The 16,146-nt window shown below is 43.8% G+C and overlaps 1 protein-coding gene across 2 annotated transcripts in view; it reads left to right on the top strand.

The window, feature by feature from the left end:
* The window catches only part of LOC126336821 (uncharacterized), a 67,146-nt gene that overhangs the window by 44,588 nt on the left and 6,412 nt on the right, over positions 1–16,146 (top strand). Inside the window, exons 3-4 of one of the 2 annotated variants that reach the window (XM_050000883.1) lie at positions 11,363–11,499; positions 11,583–11,653. In XM_050000883.1, the coding sequence (XP_049856840.1) occupies positions 11,363–11,499; positions 11,583–11,653 (208 nt within the window). Of the gene's footprint in view, positions 1–11,362; positions 11,500–11,567; positions 11,654–16,146 lie in introns of both variants that reach the window. The other variant, XM_050000882.1, reaches the window with a different exon arrangement.

Raw genomic sequence — 16,146 nt, 5'->3', positions numbered from 1 at the left:
CTCAACAAACGCAACAAGAGATCAGCTCAGATATATTTATTTTATTTACTTACTGCCAAACTATAGACCTGTTACCTGACGTGTAAAACGAGTCGTATATCTTACAACTTTCGTTTTTCATCTGTTTACAGTTCCCTTATCTTTCGTTTTATCTGCAACATTTTAAAAGTGATACTTTTTAAAATAACAATTTAAGGCTGAAATATAAATGAAACTTTGTTTTTCATCCATGTACAGCATTTGGTGATAGCTTCGCTAGATCGCCAGCAGCTTATGCTTATTTACTGTCACGTCTGAGCTTCCTCCTCCTGTTCCTTCCCATTCCCACTATTTTCGCTGTCACTGTGGGTATCGCTGTCCATCCTCTGGAGATTGTTGTTACGTTGCACATAGGCATGTCTTTGATGTCGTGTACGCATGTTCTACTCATGTGTTGCTTTTGAAATACTGTTTTTCAGTGCGTTTGTTCCCATTGTAATTAGTCTCTTACTGCTGTGTATATGTCTATGTCTGTATCTGTGTAGTCTAAGTGTAGTGTATGTCTATTGTTCGCGTACTGCCCGCAGAAAAAGATAGTGTGTTATGGGGAACCTTCTTCCCCGCATGTGCATGTAGCTGTCAGCCTCACTCACACGGTTTATGTGCGTGCGATAAGGTCCGTGTCCTGTTAAGAAATGTACCATACCGCGGCTGCGATCGATATGTCTCATTCAGCTCAGATACACCTACCTATTTCAAAGACTACTCTTAACTCATTCTTAATCATTGACTGCACGGTTTTCTATGGCGTTCTTACAGCCAAGTTGACGCTGTACCCTATTTCCCATTTAAATTTCATTAAGGAAAATAGGCACGCGCGCACACGCGCGCGCATACACACACACACACACACACACACACACACACACACACACACACACACACACACACACACACACACACACACACAGTGTGAAACCACTGAGTAGGCTCATAAGCTCAAGAAGCTGCGGATATGTTGCTAAATTTCACCCGCTGTCAGGAGGCTCTCAAGGAACAAGACACCAGATCGGGTTTGTCAAATGTAATCCTGATATTCTCCTCCTCGTTTGTGTGTGGCCTTGGGTCGTTGAGGAATGACCTACATGCAATCATTCATAACGCGCATTTCATACAGCAGTGTTTCTCGTAAACTGGTTGTGAAGGACCTGCTTAAAATTAGAAGGAATTCTTGTCCGGTCTGAAACAAGATTTTCATCGTTCAATCTTGGCCGTCTTGCAAGCACTTATGAAAGTTGCACATCTGCGAATGGTACACCGTTCCTTATATACACTCCAGACAGCCATCGTTGACAAACCACTAACTTGAGCAACTTCATTCACAGTATGGTCTTACGACCGTCTAGATGCTGTACATCTTTTCTGCCAATGTCACGTATACACGTCGGTCTTACTGCGCTAATGCCAGACAACTGACGAATAAATATACGGCAATTCAGTGCCATAATTTCAGTAGTTGAGCGTCATACGACCACACGGAACCGCATTTAAAGTCTAAAGCATTCCACATAGATCAGTAATTTAGGGATCGCACCTTTGACTAAACGCGCGTGGTGAGATAGGCTTTCGGATTAACTTTCTAAACGTGAATTCTTCACGTGTACGTTTCTGTAACCCTTCACCCCTAGGGGGCTCCGAATTGCAATGCATAACATGTCACCTTGTAATGCATAACAGCGTGCCTTAATCAAATTTCGAATTGGAAGATTGCGTCCACACACAGCGCATGATGACAGACCATACACTAGCGCTGCGATATCTACAATAATGCAGCGCCTTGGGTTAACGTGCATCGATCATCCTCCATATAGTGTAGACTTCGCACAATCCGATAATCATGTTCCAAAAAATTAACACCTTCGAGGACTTCACTTTCAAACATGATAGTGACTGTATCAGAAAACGAGTTTCTTTGGGAGAAGTTCCTTCATCGCCACTGTGGCAATGTTCTGAAATAAGCAGACACGAAGAATAAAGTTCTAGATTCTTAATGACTAGTTTTATTTTACAAGCTTTCCAAATTTTCACACAGAAATTTCGAAAGCATTACAGTTCAGACGCCTTTGAATTAAAAACGTAACGGAGTTTTCAAAGAGCGTAGGAGGGAACTTTCTGGACACACTCCTGCCTTTGGGTGTGGGAAAAAGTTTCGAAGAGACTGAAGAATAATCATTGTCATAAAGATGTAGGTGTCGGGAAGTATTGAGCTAAAACATGCAATGTGTATCCACAGGATGTGTGGCCTGTAACTAAAAAATGTCCTGCTCATGTTTCCGCCGGAAAAATTCATCAGTAGTCCCTCATTCATATTTCCGGGATGATATGGTCTAGGGCAAGGTAACTATGAGAAAGGGATTGAATATCCGGCAAAAGGATAACATACAACATGCCAAAGTGGAAAGCTAAAAGTTTGAACATCTACACGACTACTCTGCAATTCACATTTAAGTGCTTGGCAGAGGGTTCATCGAACCACAATCATACTATCTCTCTACTATTCCACTCCCGAACAGCGAGCAGGAAAAACGAACACCAAAACCTTTCTGTTCGAGCTCTGATTTCTCTTATTTTATTTTAATGATCATTCCTATCTATGTAGGTTGGGCTCAATAAAATGCTATTGATTGTAAAGAATCTGGAAGAAGGTACGTCTAAATACGTAGTGGTGGTCAGTGAGAGAAAGTGCTAAGATACTCTCCTTGACACACAAATACAGGAAAACGGCAGAAAATGGCTAAATCGGACTGGGTCTGTTATCAATAGAAAAGTATGGCAGAGCGTTAATGCTAACAGCTCAGTGACAGATTCTGCAGAGTTCTTCTCATCAGAAGCGACGGGAAACAAACGCATATGACAATATTTGAGGTAGAGATGCCGAAATTCCTAGGAGAAGATGAAGATACAGCTAAAGTACGAAGATACTGACCGGGTAGTTCAGTATATGTAATGTGATCTGTTACGGGAGACGGGAATGTAGTAATAGGTGTAAGATACAAAAGACAGTTACGGAGAACGACATTTGTAATGGAAATGAGAGGAGAAACGCTGAATGCCGCAATAGATTCAACTAGTGGCATGCAGCTCCTTGTTTTAGATGTAAATTCTAAGCATATAATAAAGGCTGCTAAATCTGAGTACAGGATAGTAGTCACTCAACCAAAAATTTTTATAAAACTGCTCAATGATACGAACAGGAAAGATGTTCATAGTTCTCATGACATGAATGAAAAATATAACACATTCATGAACAATGTCACTACCATGTTTTAAAACTGTTTTCCTCTAAAAGTTACTCAAATTAAACAGAAGTCTATAATAAAACTATTGATTACACAAGGAACAAAGATTTCCTGTAAGACAAAATGGAAAATGTATCTGTCGACCAAGAATAGCTCCGATGCTGATCATTTAGCTAAATAGAAGGGATACTGTGAAGTATTAAAATTCAGACAACCAAACAAATGCACTACGAAAAGATAGCAATGTCAGGGAACAAAATAAAAACAATATGGGATATAGTGAAAGAGGAGATTGGTAGAACCAGAAAGGAACAGGAGCAAATAGCATTAAGGGTAGATGACACATCAGTAACCGATGGGCATAGTGTGGCAAATCTATTTAACAAGTACTTCGTATCCGTTACTGATATAATGGAATTGTCAGGATAAGTAAATAATGCCATTGAATATCTGAAACTAGCCTTTACAAATAGCTACAGGTACATGAATGTCACTCCACCAAAATAAATCACTTCCATAATAAAATGTTTAAAAAAAGAGCATTCTAGTGGTTACAATGAAACATCAACAAATTAAGGCATGTTCTTGTAAGTTCAGTACAATTCTAAGTTACTTGCGTAACCAGTTAGTTACAACTGGGACATTTCCTTCCTGGCTAAAATATGCAGATGTTAAACCTATAATCAAGAAAGAGGATAAAGAGAGACCATCAAACTACAGACCGATTTCACATTTGCCAGCATTCTTCAAAAATTTTTAAAAAGTAATATACACACAGCTTCTGAACCATGTAACCACAAATAACATTATCAAGAATACAGTTCGGATTTCTAAAGGGTTCTGATACTGAGAAGGCTATTTACACCTACAGTGAAAATTGACTTAATTCATTAAATAATAAATTGCAAGCAGGAATTATCTGTGATTTGGCAAAGACATTTGATTGTGTGAACCACATCATCCTTTTAATAAATGAGAATTCTATGGTGTCGTGGGCAGTGCTGAAAAATGGTTAGTCATATCTCGCTAACAGGAAACAAATGGTGTCAGTGCAAGGGACTAGTGAATTAAGTCATCAGTCAACAGAATGGGAAGAAATGACATGTGGTGTTCCACAAGGATCCATCTTTGGGCCATTGCTTTTCTGGTGTACATTATTGATCTCTAATCAGTTACACTGCCAGAAGCAGAGTTCGTTTTGTTTGCAGATGACTCAAGTATTGCAATAAATAGTACATCAAGTGGAGTTCTAGAAAGATATGCTAATGACATTTTCATGGATATTAATAAATGGTTTAAAGCCAATTCACTATAAGCAATTCAGAACCTGTAAGAGGTTTCCACCCAGAATATGCAGGAAGTATGAAGAAGAGCAGATAGAAGAGGTTGAGATCTTAAGTTTAAATTCCTGGGATTCCAGCTTGATAGTAAATTCAGTTAGGAGAGGCACACCTTAGAACTGCAGAAACGCCTTAACAAATCTGTAATTGCAATTCGAGTCTTAGCTGACATAGGCGACATAAAAATGAAAAAGCTTGCACACTTTGTCTACTCATTCCTTAATGTCATTTGCTGTAATATTTTGGGGTAACTCTTAGTCAAACAAAAGCGTGTAATACGTATTATTTGTGGACTAAATTCACGGACGTCCTGTAGAAACCTTTTCAATGAATTGGGTATACTAATTACTGCCTCTCAGTATATTTAATCCTTAATGAAATTCGTCCTAAATAATCTTTTCCAGCAAACAGCTCAGTTCATACATACAATACCAGGAAATAAAATGATCTGCAGAAGGACTTAAAAGCCCTTATTTTAGTTCAAAAAGGGGTCCACTATTCAGGAAGACTCACTAGTGGACAACTCCTCCATTGACGAATTTTTTAATAGAAACAAATGGTGTATTGTATATATTCATACTACTAGTATTATTTCAGCTTGAAATGTTCCACGTCCATGAGGATGTCCTCAGCACGGATCTATGGAACGAAAAACTGATCTAATCTCTCTTCAGGGGTACTGAACCTCTTAGTGGTGAGACGTGTTTGTATTTATCTTAACATGTGGATATGGGATAATGGATGCCACTTCAGGCAGCTCAGATAGAGGTAAAAATATCTCTAAAAATGAAAGGCAGAGACATGTGCTAGGACGACAACCTTGAATAACAGATTAATGGATTGGTGAAAGACAAATGTTGTCGAAAGTTCAGGAATGCAGCAATGTCATTAATGAAAGGAACTTGGAAGTTCAGGGATTCAAACAAATGGCTGCAAGAAAACGAAGAAATTTTAATATAAATGAATGTTGGGAGGACTAGCTCAGCATACAGAAAAGTCAAAATAACCTTTTGTTAATTTAAAAGCAACAGCAAGGACATTAAACGTACAGTGGGAAGTCCATTGATAATAGCAGAGGAGAAAGCGCATAGGTGGTAAAAGTCTATTTGAAGGTCTGTACGAGAGAGAGGAATTGGCTGATGTGACATTAGAATACATGGAGCCGATACGCAAGAAATGGGGATCCAGTATCAGAATTTAATAATGCTTTTCAAAATGTGAGATGAAATGCGGCATAAGGAATAGATGAAATTCCTATGGAATTGGTCATTTGGGTAAATGTTAGCTATTAAAATTACTTTACGGTGTTAGTCTGAAGACATAAATTCAAGAGTTTGGAACAATAACATCAACAGAATTCAGAATATGCTAATCGCAGAATCAGATTAACTCAAGCATCCAATTTGCTGACAACACCAACACACAGAGTGGAAAAGGAAATTGAATTATTAGATGGTCACATTTCGGAAAGAACAGACTAATGTGAAGTCCCGATTTATAATGAAAACCAAAGAAGACACACACCACAGTATGTGTTCCCCCGGAGGATGAGTTACACGACGTAAAAGTTGCAACATACACGAAAACCTGCGAAAAATAGGACGGAAGGCGGAGAACGAAATACTTTAACCAACAAGAGTGTACTGCAGGGGAGTAATATTGTTCCTGCAGTTCAATCTCTACATAGAAAGTAGTGATTAGAGATTTGAGTGGGATTACAATTCAGGGTGAAATATTACACTCCTGGCCATTACAATTGCTACACCCGAAGATGACTTGCTACAGACGCGAAATTTAACCGACTGGAAGATGATGCTGTAATATGAAAATAATCATGTTTTCAGAGCATTGACACAAGGTTGGCGGCGGTGGCGACACACACAATACTGACATGAGGAAAGTTTCGAACCGATTTCTTATACACAAGCAGCTTCCGACTTTGATAGAGATCGGATTGTAGCCTATCGCGATTGCGGTTTATCGTATCGCGACAATGCTGCTCGCGCTGGTCGAGATCCAATGACTGTTAGCAGAATATGGAATCGGTGGATTCAAGAGGGTAATACGGAACACCACGCTGGATCCCAACGGTCTCGTATCACTAGCAGTGGAGATGACGGGCATCTTATCTGCTGGCTGTAACGGATCGTGCAGCCACGTCTCGATCTCTGAGTCAACATATCGGGACGTTTGCAAGTCAAGCATCTGCACGAACAGTTCGACGTTTGCAGCAGCAGAGACTATCAGTTCGGAGAACATGGCTTCGGCTACCCTTGACGCTGTATCACAGACGAGAGCGCCTGCGATTGTGTACTCAACAACGAACCTGGTTGCACGAATGGCAGAACGTCATATTTCTCGGACGAATCGAGGTTCTGTTCACAGCTTCATGATGGTCGCATCAGTGTTTGGCGACATCGCGGTGAACGCACATTGGAAGCGAGGTATTCGTCTTCGCCTACTGGCGTATCTCCCGGCGTGATGGAATGGGGTGCCATTGGTTACACGTCTCGGTCACCTCTTGCTGGCATTGACGGCACTTTGAACAGTGGTCGTTACATTTCAGATGTGTTACGACCCGTAGCTCTACCCTTCATTCGATCCCTGCGAAACCCTACATTTTAGCAGGATAATGCACAACCGTATGTTGCAGGTCCTGTACGGGCCTTTCTGGATACAGAAAATGTTGGAGTGCCGCCGTGGCCAGCACATTTTCCAGATCTCTCACCAATTGAAAACGTCTGGTCAACGGTGGCCGAGCGACTGGCTCGTCACAATACGCCAGTCACTACTCTTGATGCACTGTGGTGTCGTGTTGGAGCTGCAAGGACAGCTGTACCTGTTCACGCCATCAAAGCTCTGTTCGACTCAATGAGCAGGCGTATCAAGGTCATTATTACGGCCAGGGGTGGTCGTTCTGGGTACTCATTTCTCAGGACCTATGCACCAAATTGCGTGAAAATGTAATCATATGTCAGTTCTAGTATATTTGTCCAATTTATATCCGATTATCTGCATTTCTTCTTGGTGTAGCAATTTTAATCGCTAGTAGTGTATGAAGATTAGTTGATGACATTAATATCACTAATCAAAATAAAGAATGACTGCGATTTTGTAATGGAAATTAAGAATGTATTGTGTATAGACTATGGATTGAGGGTGAACAGTACGACTAAGAGAAATTAGTGACGAACTAATCAAAATTGAGCTAGACGAAGTTGAGAAATTGTTCTCTTGGAAGCAAAATAAAACAAGGACGATGCAAGGACGGAATAAAAAGCAGATTATCACAACCAAAGAGGAGATTTATGGCCAATAGTCTGCTACTGGTTCATACCTTCAAGAAATTTCGGAGAATGTATGTACGGAGCACAGCAATGAATGAAAGTGAATCATGGAGTGACGACCGGAATCAAAGATCTGCGATGAGGTACTTAAAAATATTGAAACTACGATGAACTAATCTCGAATGAAGTTCTCCACAGAGCGAAGAAACAGATGGGGAAGACTGACATGAGAAGGGTGAGGATGATAGGATGTAGGTTACGTCACGAAGGAATAACGTCTATGGAGTTAGAGCTGTAGAGGTAAAAACTGTAGGGGAAGACAGATATTGGAATAAATCGAAGAAATAATGGTGTTGGATTCAAATGCTTTTCAGAGATGATAAATTTGACGCGGTAGTGGAATTCATAGCGGGCCGCATCAGACAAATTAAAAACTGGATACCCTGTAAGACGCTCAGGAGTGTGAATGGGTGGGGTACTTCAAACTGGTTTCTCGTTTCGTGACCGTGCACTCTGTCCACACCACGTACCTGGTAATCCCGCGGCGGTCGTACTGTTCTGCTCCACACTGCTGCTGGCTTGCGTGGAATTATCTACAGAAATATGCAAGCGGGTTTAGGGGAGCCACTTAACGTCAAAACACGACACTGTTCTACGGCTGGTATGGACAACTATATTCTGAGACGATTAAAGGAAAATCGCAGGTTGCGCTGTTTACAATATAAGTCGTAAATGTTCATCCCAACTGACAGTCTTGATAATTATCTGTTCACTTGGAAGAGCGTACGCGTATGGAACACGGAGCGTATGATTGTTGATGATGCGGAAGTCGAATGGTCGCACGAAAGATCTTGCGCTCGTCACGCATACACAGAAATTTGGTACCCGACACTAGTAATAAATTCTATCACTGTTGACAAGGTTAAATTTCCACTTCACAGTTCTTCAGTTGTACGAGCTTGCGCGTAGCCGTCGCGGCGCGGCTGATTGTTGATGCGGAACGCGATGATCGAACGCACGCTTTCACGCTGGCTACAAGACGCTGGCACTAAAATGCTCTTTTGTAAAAAAAAATACTGTTTCACCTTAGTTCATTCTGGGAGACCAGACACACGGCATGACACGCAACGAGAGGATATACAAATATGTTATCAATAGCACTGCAAATTTTTAAATTACTTCTTGCGTCACTTTCCTGTGAATCATTTGCTTATTTTATCACTTTACTGTAATAACATTGGCAGCAAAACTTAAACTTCCATGCCTCTCACATGCAGAGCTACACAACATAAGTTCCGTGTCCTGCGTTCGACTCGACAGACGCGTCGGCCCACAAAGATATTCCACAACCAAGCGAGCGATATGACAATACTCTTACAACCCCCCCTCAAAGTGACGAGTACCCTTTCAAGGATCGGTCTAATATTTCGTTCCGTGAGCTGACGAAGTGGGTGTGTGGTCCATCCATGAAGTGATCAGAAGCAGCGCTGATACCCTTCCCTTCTTGTGAGAATGTGGTTATTTAAGCTGGTCTGTGGTTGGCTACAGAGTAATTCATGGCTGAATGAGTAAAGCTTACAGTGAAGAGAATTTCTCGTGGCGTTGTCTCGCGGCCGTGGGTTGGCCTTACGCAGAAGCCTCCGTTCGCTTTCAGGCCATGTGGACTCATTCTGTCAGTTGGTCCGTAGGCATTACTGCTGCATTGTGCTGCTCTGTAAACGTTTATCACGGAAGGTTGCGTACTCGCTTTTCCTCGGCGATAATGCTGACCATCTGTCAGATGGGGCTGTTTCTTAATACAGTACAGTTTTACTTGGGCATCTTAAATTTCATTTGAGTTAGAGAATTGTTTAGACACATTAACCCGATTTGTGTGCCTTCTGCTCCGTATAACTCCCGCAAAGCTTAACGGATTCGCGTCTGCATTCATTTTGCACGGTTCTCATTAAATATAAACCCACATATTGATCAGCAGCAGTTCGTCTCCACTCTTCTGTTCCCCGTCATCGAATTACCCAGTAGTTGATGCTCCTACATGATCTGACTCGCCAGGATTCTGCAGTTGAGGTCTTCCTCTTATGACTCGAATTATTCCTTCAACAATAGCTAACAAGCTGTTGTCGGTTGTTGCGGACAATTAACTGATTTCATTTTTTCTGTAGTATTGGTAGTAGAACTTTCATTATTTCTTCTAAAATCATTTGTGAGCTTTGCCGTCCACCGTATCTTCCACATTCTCTACCAGTACCACATATCGGATGCCTCAAAACGTATCTTGTTGTGCTTGCATTAATGTTCTAAGTTCGCAACCATACAACTCCGTCCCAGACAAAACTATTAACAAATATATTTTAGTCTCCACATTTGTTTCTTAATTGAAGCAGTACATCCTTGCAATAAGATAATATTGCCTGTGTAATTATAATCCGTCGGATGAACTTTCGTAATGTGAGGCGAATTTACATCCCAAGTAGTAAAGGGCACTTATTTACCTTGGTAGTATGTCATTAACTGTGTATACTAAGGTAAGTTGGCGGTTGCATACCGTAATTTTCGTTACAGTTCCAAGATATAGCTTACTAACCCCTAAAGATTACAGCAGTTTTCATTAGTATCTGCGCGACACCTATGTTAAGGAATATTCGTTTCCACTCTTCAGCTATATAATATCGGTTTCACACTCCTTATCGGCTTTCTCAGTACCAGAGTTCAACAAAACTGTAAAGAAGTTACATTCTTGAAGTACACATGTTCCAAAGTAAGCCTCCAGTACTGCACCATTTACATCGTGCCTCTCTGGTTTCCGTACAGCTCAAATACTACTTGTCTCTCAGGAGTCTGTACCAATAGCAGACATGTTCTTCAATTAAGCCTAGCAGTTAACATGACAAACCATTTTTAAATCTACAATTGCCATAAATGATATGAGCATTTAATCCATAGCAGATCGCAGTATAATTACTTGTACTTACGGTCTGTCTAAAATCCTAACCAGTTTCCAGCTAAATTTTATTGAAATTCGTCATTCGATTACATATTACTCTGTTCAGATTCTCGACATTAGAGAGCAGTTAGAGTGCAGCGCTCTCAAATTTTCCATGTTTTTTGCTATGGTGATTAAAAGTTTTCAAGATTTTCTTCAGTACTCCCGGTTTATTACATTTCCATGGAAAGTTTAAAATATCTTTCCATTACTCAATCTGTTCCATTTCTGTAACAGCTTAATCACATGCTGGTGTTTAACAACCTTGAGTTTTAAGATAGTACCAGCTTATCATGTGGTATATTTCCATTTTCGAGATCGCTTGTCTCTTGGCTTTATCAATCGTTCAAAATGTTACTTTGCTAAATACCTTGAATACTATCAAAACTTCAAATATTACTTGAAGTAACATTGCTTGCAATACTTTCTCTATTTTAGCAAGATGGTTGGTATTAAATGTCTGTAAATTTCTAGCAGTGAGACTGAAGCTTCGTTCCTTCAGACAACATCATTTGATATATCAGATGAACTGCAATCAGATTCGGAGCAAGAGGAAGAGCAGCCATTTGCTAATAACGCCGCAGGACACCACAATAGTAATGGCAACGCAGGTACGATAGCAGGACTGTCGACACTGTATCGAAAGCTAAAAGAATCACAAGATTGTATTGTCGTCCAGATTATCTTGTTACAGGTGCTACTGTTGTATGCGGAGACACTGAAACAATGAGAGATGGGGATGGACTCGGAAAGGAGAGCTCAGAAGTAAGTATGGTCCTAACACCACTGGTTTTCCGATGTGTGTGACGTATGTTACTGGATTTCCTTCAATGTATCCCGGGAAGAAACGCACAGTGGAACGAGGCAAAAGTCAGTCCATACATACATACATACATACATACATACATACATAGTAAGCCAAATACAAAGGAAGCCATTGTACAGAGCATGATAGATGCTTCGTGCTCAAAATACAAATTTCCTGTTCATCCTACCCTTAGGCCTCATAGAAATTGGACGATGTCCATCCAGTATCCATAACGTGTATACCTTTGTTTTTCTTGCGTCCTTCCCTCTTCCTTCCCCCCTTTCCTTTCCTCCTCCCTAGTGGTTCCTGTTCCTTGCACTCAATAAATTTCTTCTTGTCCTCGGCTAAAGCCTCTTTCCTGGCAAATGCACTGACTAGGGCTCCCTCTAGGAACTTAAGAACTCCCCTCCATGGCGTCTCCAGGACACTGAGCCTCAGGACTCAGTCTGTATTCATTAACACTGTTCGTTCTCTTTCGTATTGTGATATTGCTCGGACTTTATCTCTTCGTGATAACGCCCTCTCTCGCCTCTGAAAGAGATACGGAAGTATCGGGAAGAGAGCCCCAACAACCCTGAGGGTGTTGCCCAACCCTCTCAATCAGGATCTGACGAGACATTGATGGCTGTCACTGTCTTATTTGGTGGACACTGACTCATCAGTGACTAATTCTGGTCCATTTCATGTTCATCTAGCCTTCGTGTACTATTCTCCTCGAGCTGTCATGGTTACTACATTTACCATGAACTGCAGTGTCTTCGTTCTCTCCACTCTGTAGATTGCCGTCTTACAGGAATCTCTTTTTGTGAAAACCCATACGCTTACACTTTGTGGTATCCAGTCTTTCTTAATTCCTGAATTCCTTGCCATACTCCCCCCAGGGGGCTCGCGGTCCTTTCGTGAGTATGTGCGTGGCGAGCACGGGGCCCCGAGCTATTGCAGCCTTCCTTCTTTTTCCGGGCTGCATTTCCTTTCCCTTCCCCTCCTTTCCTGTCCTTCATCCTTCCCTCCGACCTCTCCTCTCCCTCTCTTGGTGTCCCTACTTATGGTGTCCTTCCTTATGTTGGCCCTGCTATTCTCCTGGTTCTGTTGACCTTGCAATTCGGCCTTGTTCTGTAATTCCTTCATCCTTTTGGTATTCTCTGGTCCCCTCTGGGGTTTGACCTCCATCACTAAATTTTCTTCCGTAGTGTGAGCCATTTGGGGAAGAGCACCTTACCTAGTGTCTCCGGCGTGTGCCATCATCATTGATTCCATCGTTTCCTTTACGTCGTTGTTTGACGCTAGGGTCCATAGCCAGCACGGTAGCCAGCCCGTGTGGTGGGGTCGCTATGTACCCTTTTGGTTGAGCCCCCTGAAAACATAGGGATCACACGTCTGATACCTGAGCTGTGACCTCCTCATGTAAGCCTAGGAGTGGTTGCTTGTCGTCCTGGAGCATCGGAACTCCCAGCAATGGCCGCCGTGCCAGACGGCCCTTGCTGTGGCTGGGTGGCGCCCATGAGGAGAGCCCCTGATCGGAGTGGGTGGTATCAGGGCGGACACTATGCTCATGAAACGCATAAGAGTCCACAACTCTGGCCGTTCTCCGGCCGTCTCTTTGACTGGAAAAGATTCTTCACGTGCTGCTTCCTCTGCCCCTTCCGCCTTCCCTTCCGTGGCTACCCCCTGGGAGGAGGGCCAGGCTCGTCGGCTGGGGGCGAAACCTTTCCCTCGCTATCTGGTTTGCGCCAGAACTGATGGGGATACTTTTACTCATACGAAACCTATGTTTTTTGTTGAACACATCGAAGACAAGTTTGGCGAGGTGGACTCTATCAGCAAGATGCGGTCTGGGTCGCTGTTGATTAAAACCGCTTCAGCTACCCAGTCTGCAGCTCTCCGTGCCTGTACCCATCTTGGTACGATTCCTGTGTCAATTACCCCACACCAGTCCTTGAACATGGTGCAAGGTGTAATTTTCCATAGAGACCTCCTCCTTCAATCTGATGAGGAACTTCGGGACAATCTAAGCCGGCGGGGGGTTCACTTTGTTCGGCGGGTTCAGAGGGGTCCGAAGGACAACCGCGTTGACACTGGTGCCTTTATCTTGGCCTTTGAAGGGGACACCCTCCCTGAGAAGGTCAAGATTATGGTCTATCGGTGTGACGTGAAGCCATACATCCCACCACCTATGCGATGTTTCAAGTGTTTGCGTTTTGGCCACATGTCTTCGCGCTGTTCGCAGGCCCCCCTCTGTGGTGACTGTGGACATCCGTTCCATGAGGGAAGTTCCTGTGTTCCCCCTCCTGTGTGCGTAAATTGTCGTGGAAATCATTCTTCACGGTCACTGGATTGCCCAGTGTATCAGAAAGAGAAAAAGATACAGGAGTATAAGACTCTTGATCGTCTCACCTATACCGAGGCCCGTAAAAAGTATACACGCCTTCATCCAGTGACCCTGACAACTAGTTATGCTTCAGCAGTATCTTCACCCCCTCCTCCTCATTCCTTACCCCAGTCCCGAACCCCTTTCCTCCCCCCTCCCCCTGCGGTTCCCACACCATCCCCCCCGGGCACCGCTTCCTCTCCCCGGCTGGAGAAGTGTCCTGCTTCTTCGGCGTCTGCCGGTCATGGGCGCCCCTCGCGGGATCCTCCTTCCCGGCACCTTCCAGGCCAAAGGCCTGCTGCCACGCGGCCACAACGAGAACCACGGTCTGCGGGCCGCCAGATCGCCCGCTCTCTTTCTGTTCCCGATCTTGCTGTGGCTGGCTCCATTTTGTTGCACAGCCCTCCACGATCCCAAACAGAAAGAAAGAAGAAGCACAAGTCCCGGGACAAGGAGTCTCTGGTATCGCCAGAGGTCTCGTCCCCATCTTCACAACCTAACTCTGACCTGTTATTCATGGATGTCGCCCCCTCCTTGTCGGTGACGGGTGGTGACCCACCGGCATGACTGACATTAGCATGTTCACCCCCCAATTGACTCATCGTACTTTGGCTATCCAATGGAACTGTAATGGCTATTACCGTCACCTACCGGAGTTGCAATCCCTTCTTTCGTTTTACTCTGCAGCTTGTGTGGTTCTACAAGAAACTCATTTTACTGTTGGTCACTCACCAACCCTCCGTGGCTTCCGTGCTTTCTGTCGAAATCGGGTCGGCCCCCTACGGGCGTCTGGCGGAGTTTGCACGTTGGTCCGAACGGACATTGCCAGCACGTGGATTCCTCTCCAAACTACATTGGAAGCAGTTGCTGTTAGGATCCACGTGGACTCTGGAGTCACAATTTGCAATCTGTATCTCCCTCCTGACAGAACTCCTACACCTGCCTCCTTAAGTGCCCTCCTTCAGCAACTTCCTCCTCCCTTCCTTATACTTGGCGATTTTAATGCACATCATCCCTTGTGGGGCAGTGCATTTCCATCTAGACGGGGTCATCTCATTGACCAGTTTATTGCCGACCACGACTTGTGCCTTATTAACGATGGCTCCCCTACCCATTTCAGTGCCGGTCATGGTGGCTTTTCTGCCATTGATCTTTCTCTCTCTTCTCCCTCCCTCCTCCCTTCCCTACAATGGTCACCGCACGACGACCTTTGCGATAGTGACCACTTCCCGTTGATTCTCTCGCTCCCTTCCCGCTCCCCTATGGACAGATCACCTCGTTGGTCCTTCCAACGTGCCAATTGGCCTCTGTATACTGCACAGGTCGTTTTTTCTCCCTCATTGTCGGATGGTATTGATGATGTCATACGTGACATGTCTGACGCGATTGTTCACGCTGCTAGCCTTGCTATCCCGCGCTCATCTGGACCATTTCGCCGCCGGCAGGTCCCTTGGTGGAGTTCGGACATTGCCGTTGCCATCCGTGATCGCCGTCGAGCTTTGCAACACCTTAAGAGGCATCCATCCGTTGCCAATCTTATTACCTTTAAACGTCTTCGCGCAAGGGCCCGTTACTTAATCAAACGGAGCAAACGGATGTGTTGGGAACGCTTTGTTTCTTCCCTCGGTTCTGCTGTCCCTCTGTCGCGGGTATGGGCTACACTTCGCTCTCTCCAAGGTTGCCATCGGCAGTCTACCCTCCCGGGTCTTCACCTCCCGGATGGCCTTTGCACGGACCCGTTGATTCTCGCGGAACACCTTGCGACCCATTTTGCAACAGCGTCGGCATCAGCCTCCTATCCGGCTGCTTTCCTTCCCCAGAAACAGCGGGCCGAAGCTTCCGCCTTATGTTTTACCCCCAGCCAGTCAGAATCATACAACGACGCTTTTACTGAATGGGAACTTCTTTCCGCACTCTCCTCTTCTCATGATACGGCCCCTGGCCCAGACTTCATTCATAACCAACTGCTTCAACATCTCAGTGCTCCACAACAGCGACATCTTCTCCGGGTATTTAACCGTATTTGGCTCCAGGGTGACTTCCCTTCTCAATGGAGGGATAGCATCGTGGTTCCCGTCATTA

The sequence above is a fragment of the Schistocerca gregaria genome, chromosome 2, assembly GCF_023897955.1.
Source record: "Schistocerca gregaria isolate iqSchGreg1 chromosome 2, iqSchGreg1.2, whole genome shotgun sequence".
Classification (NCBI taxonomy): Eukaryota; Metazoa; Arthropoda; class Insecta; order Orthoptera; family Acrididae; genus Schistocerca; species Schistocerca gregaria.
The sequence above is the reverse complement of the archived record's forward strand: the minus strand, read 5'-3'. Positions and strand labels throughout refer to the sequence as shown.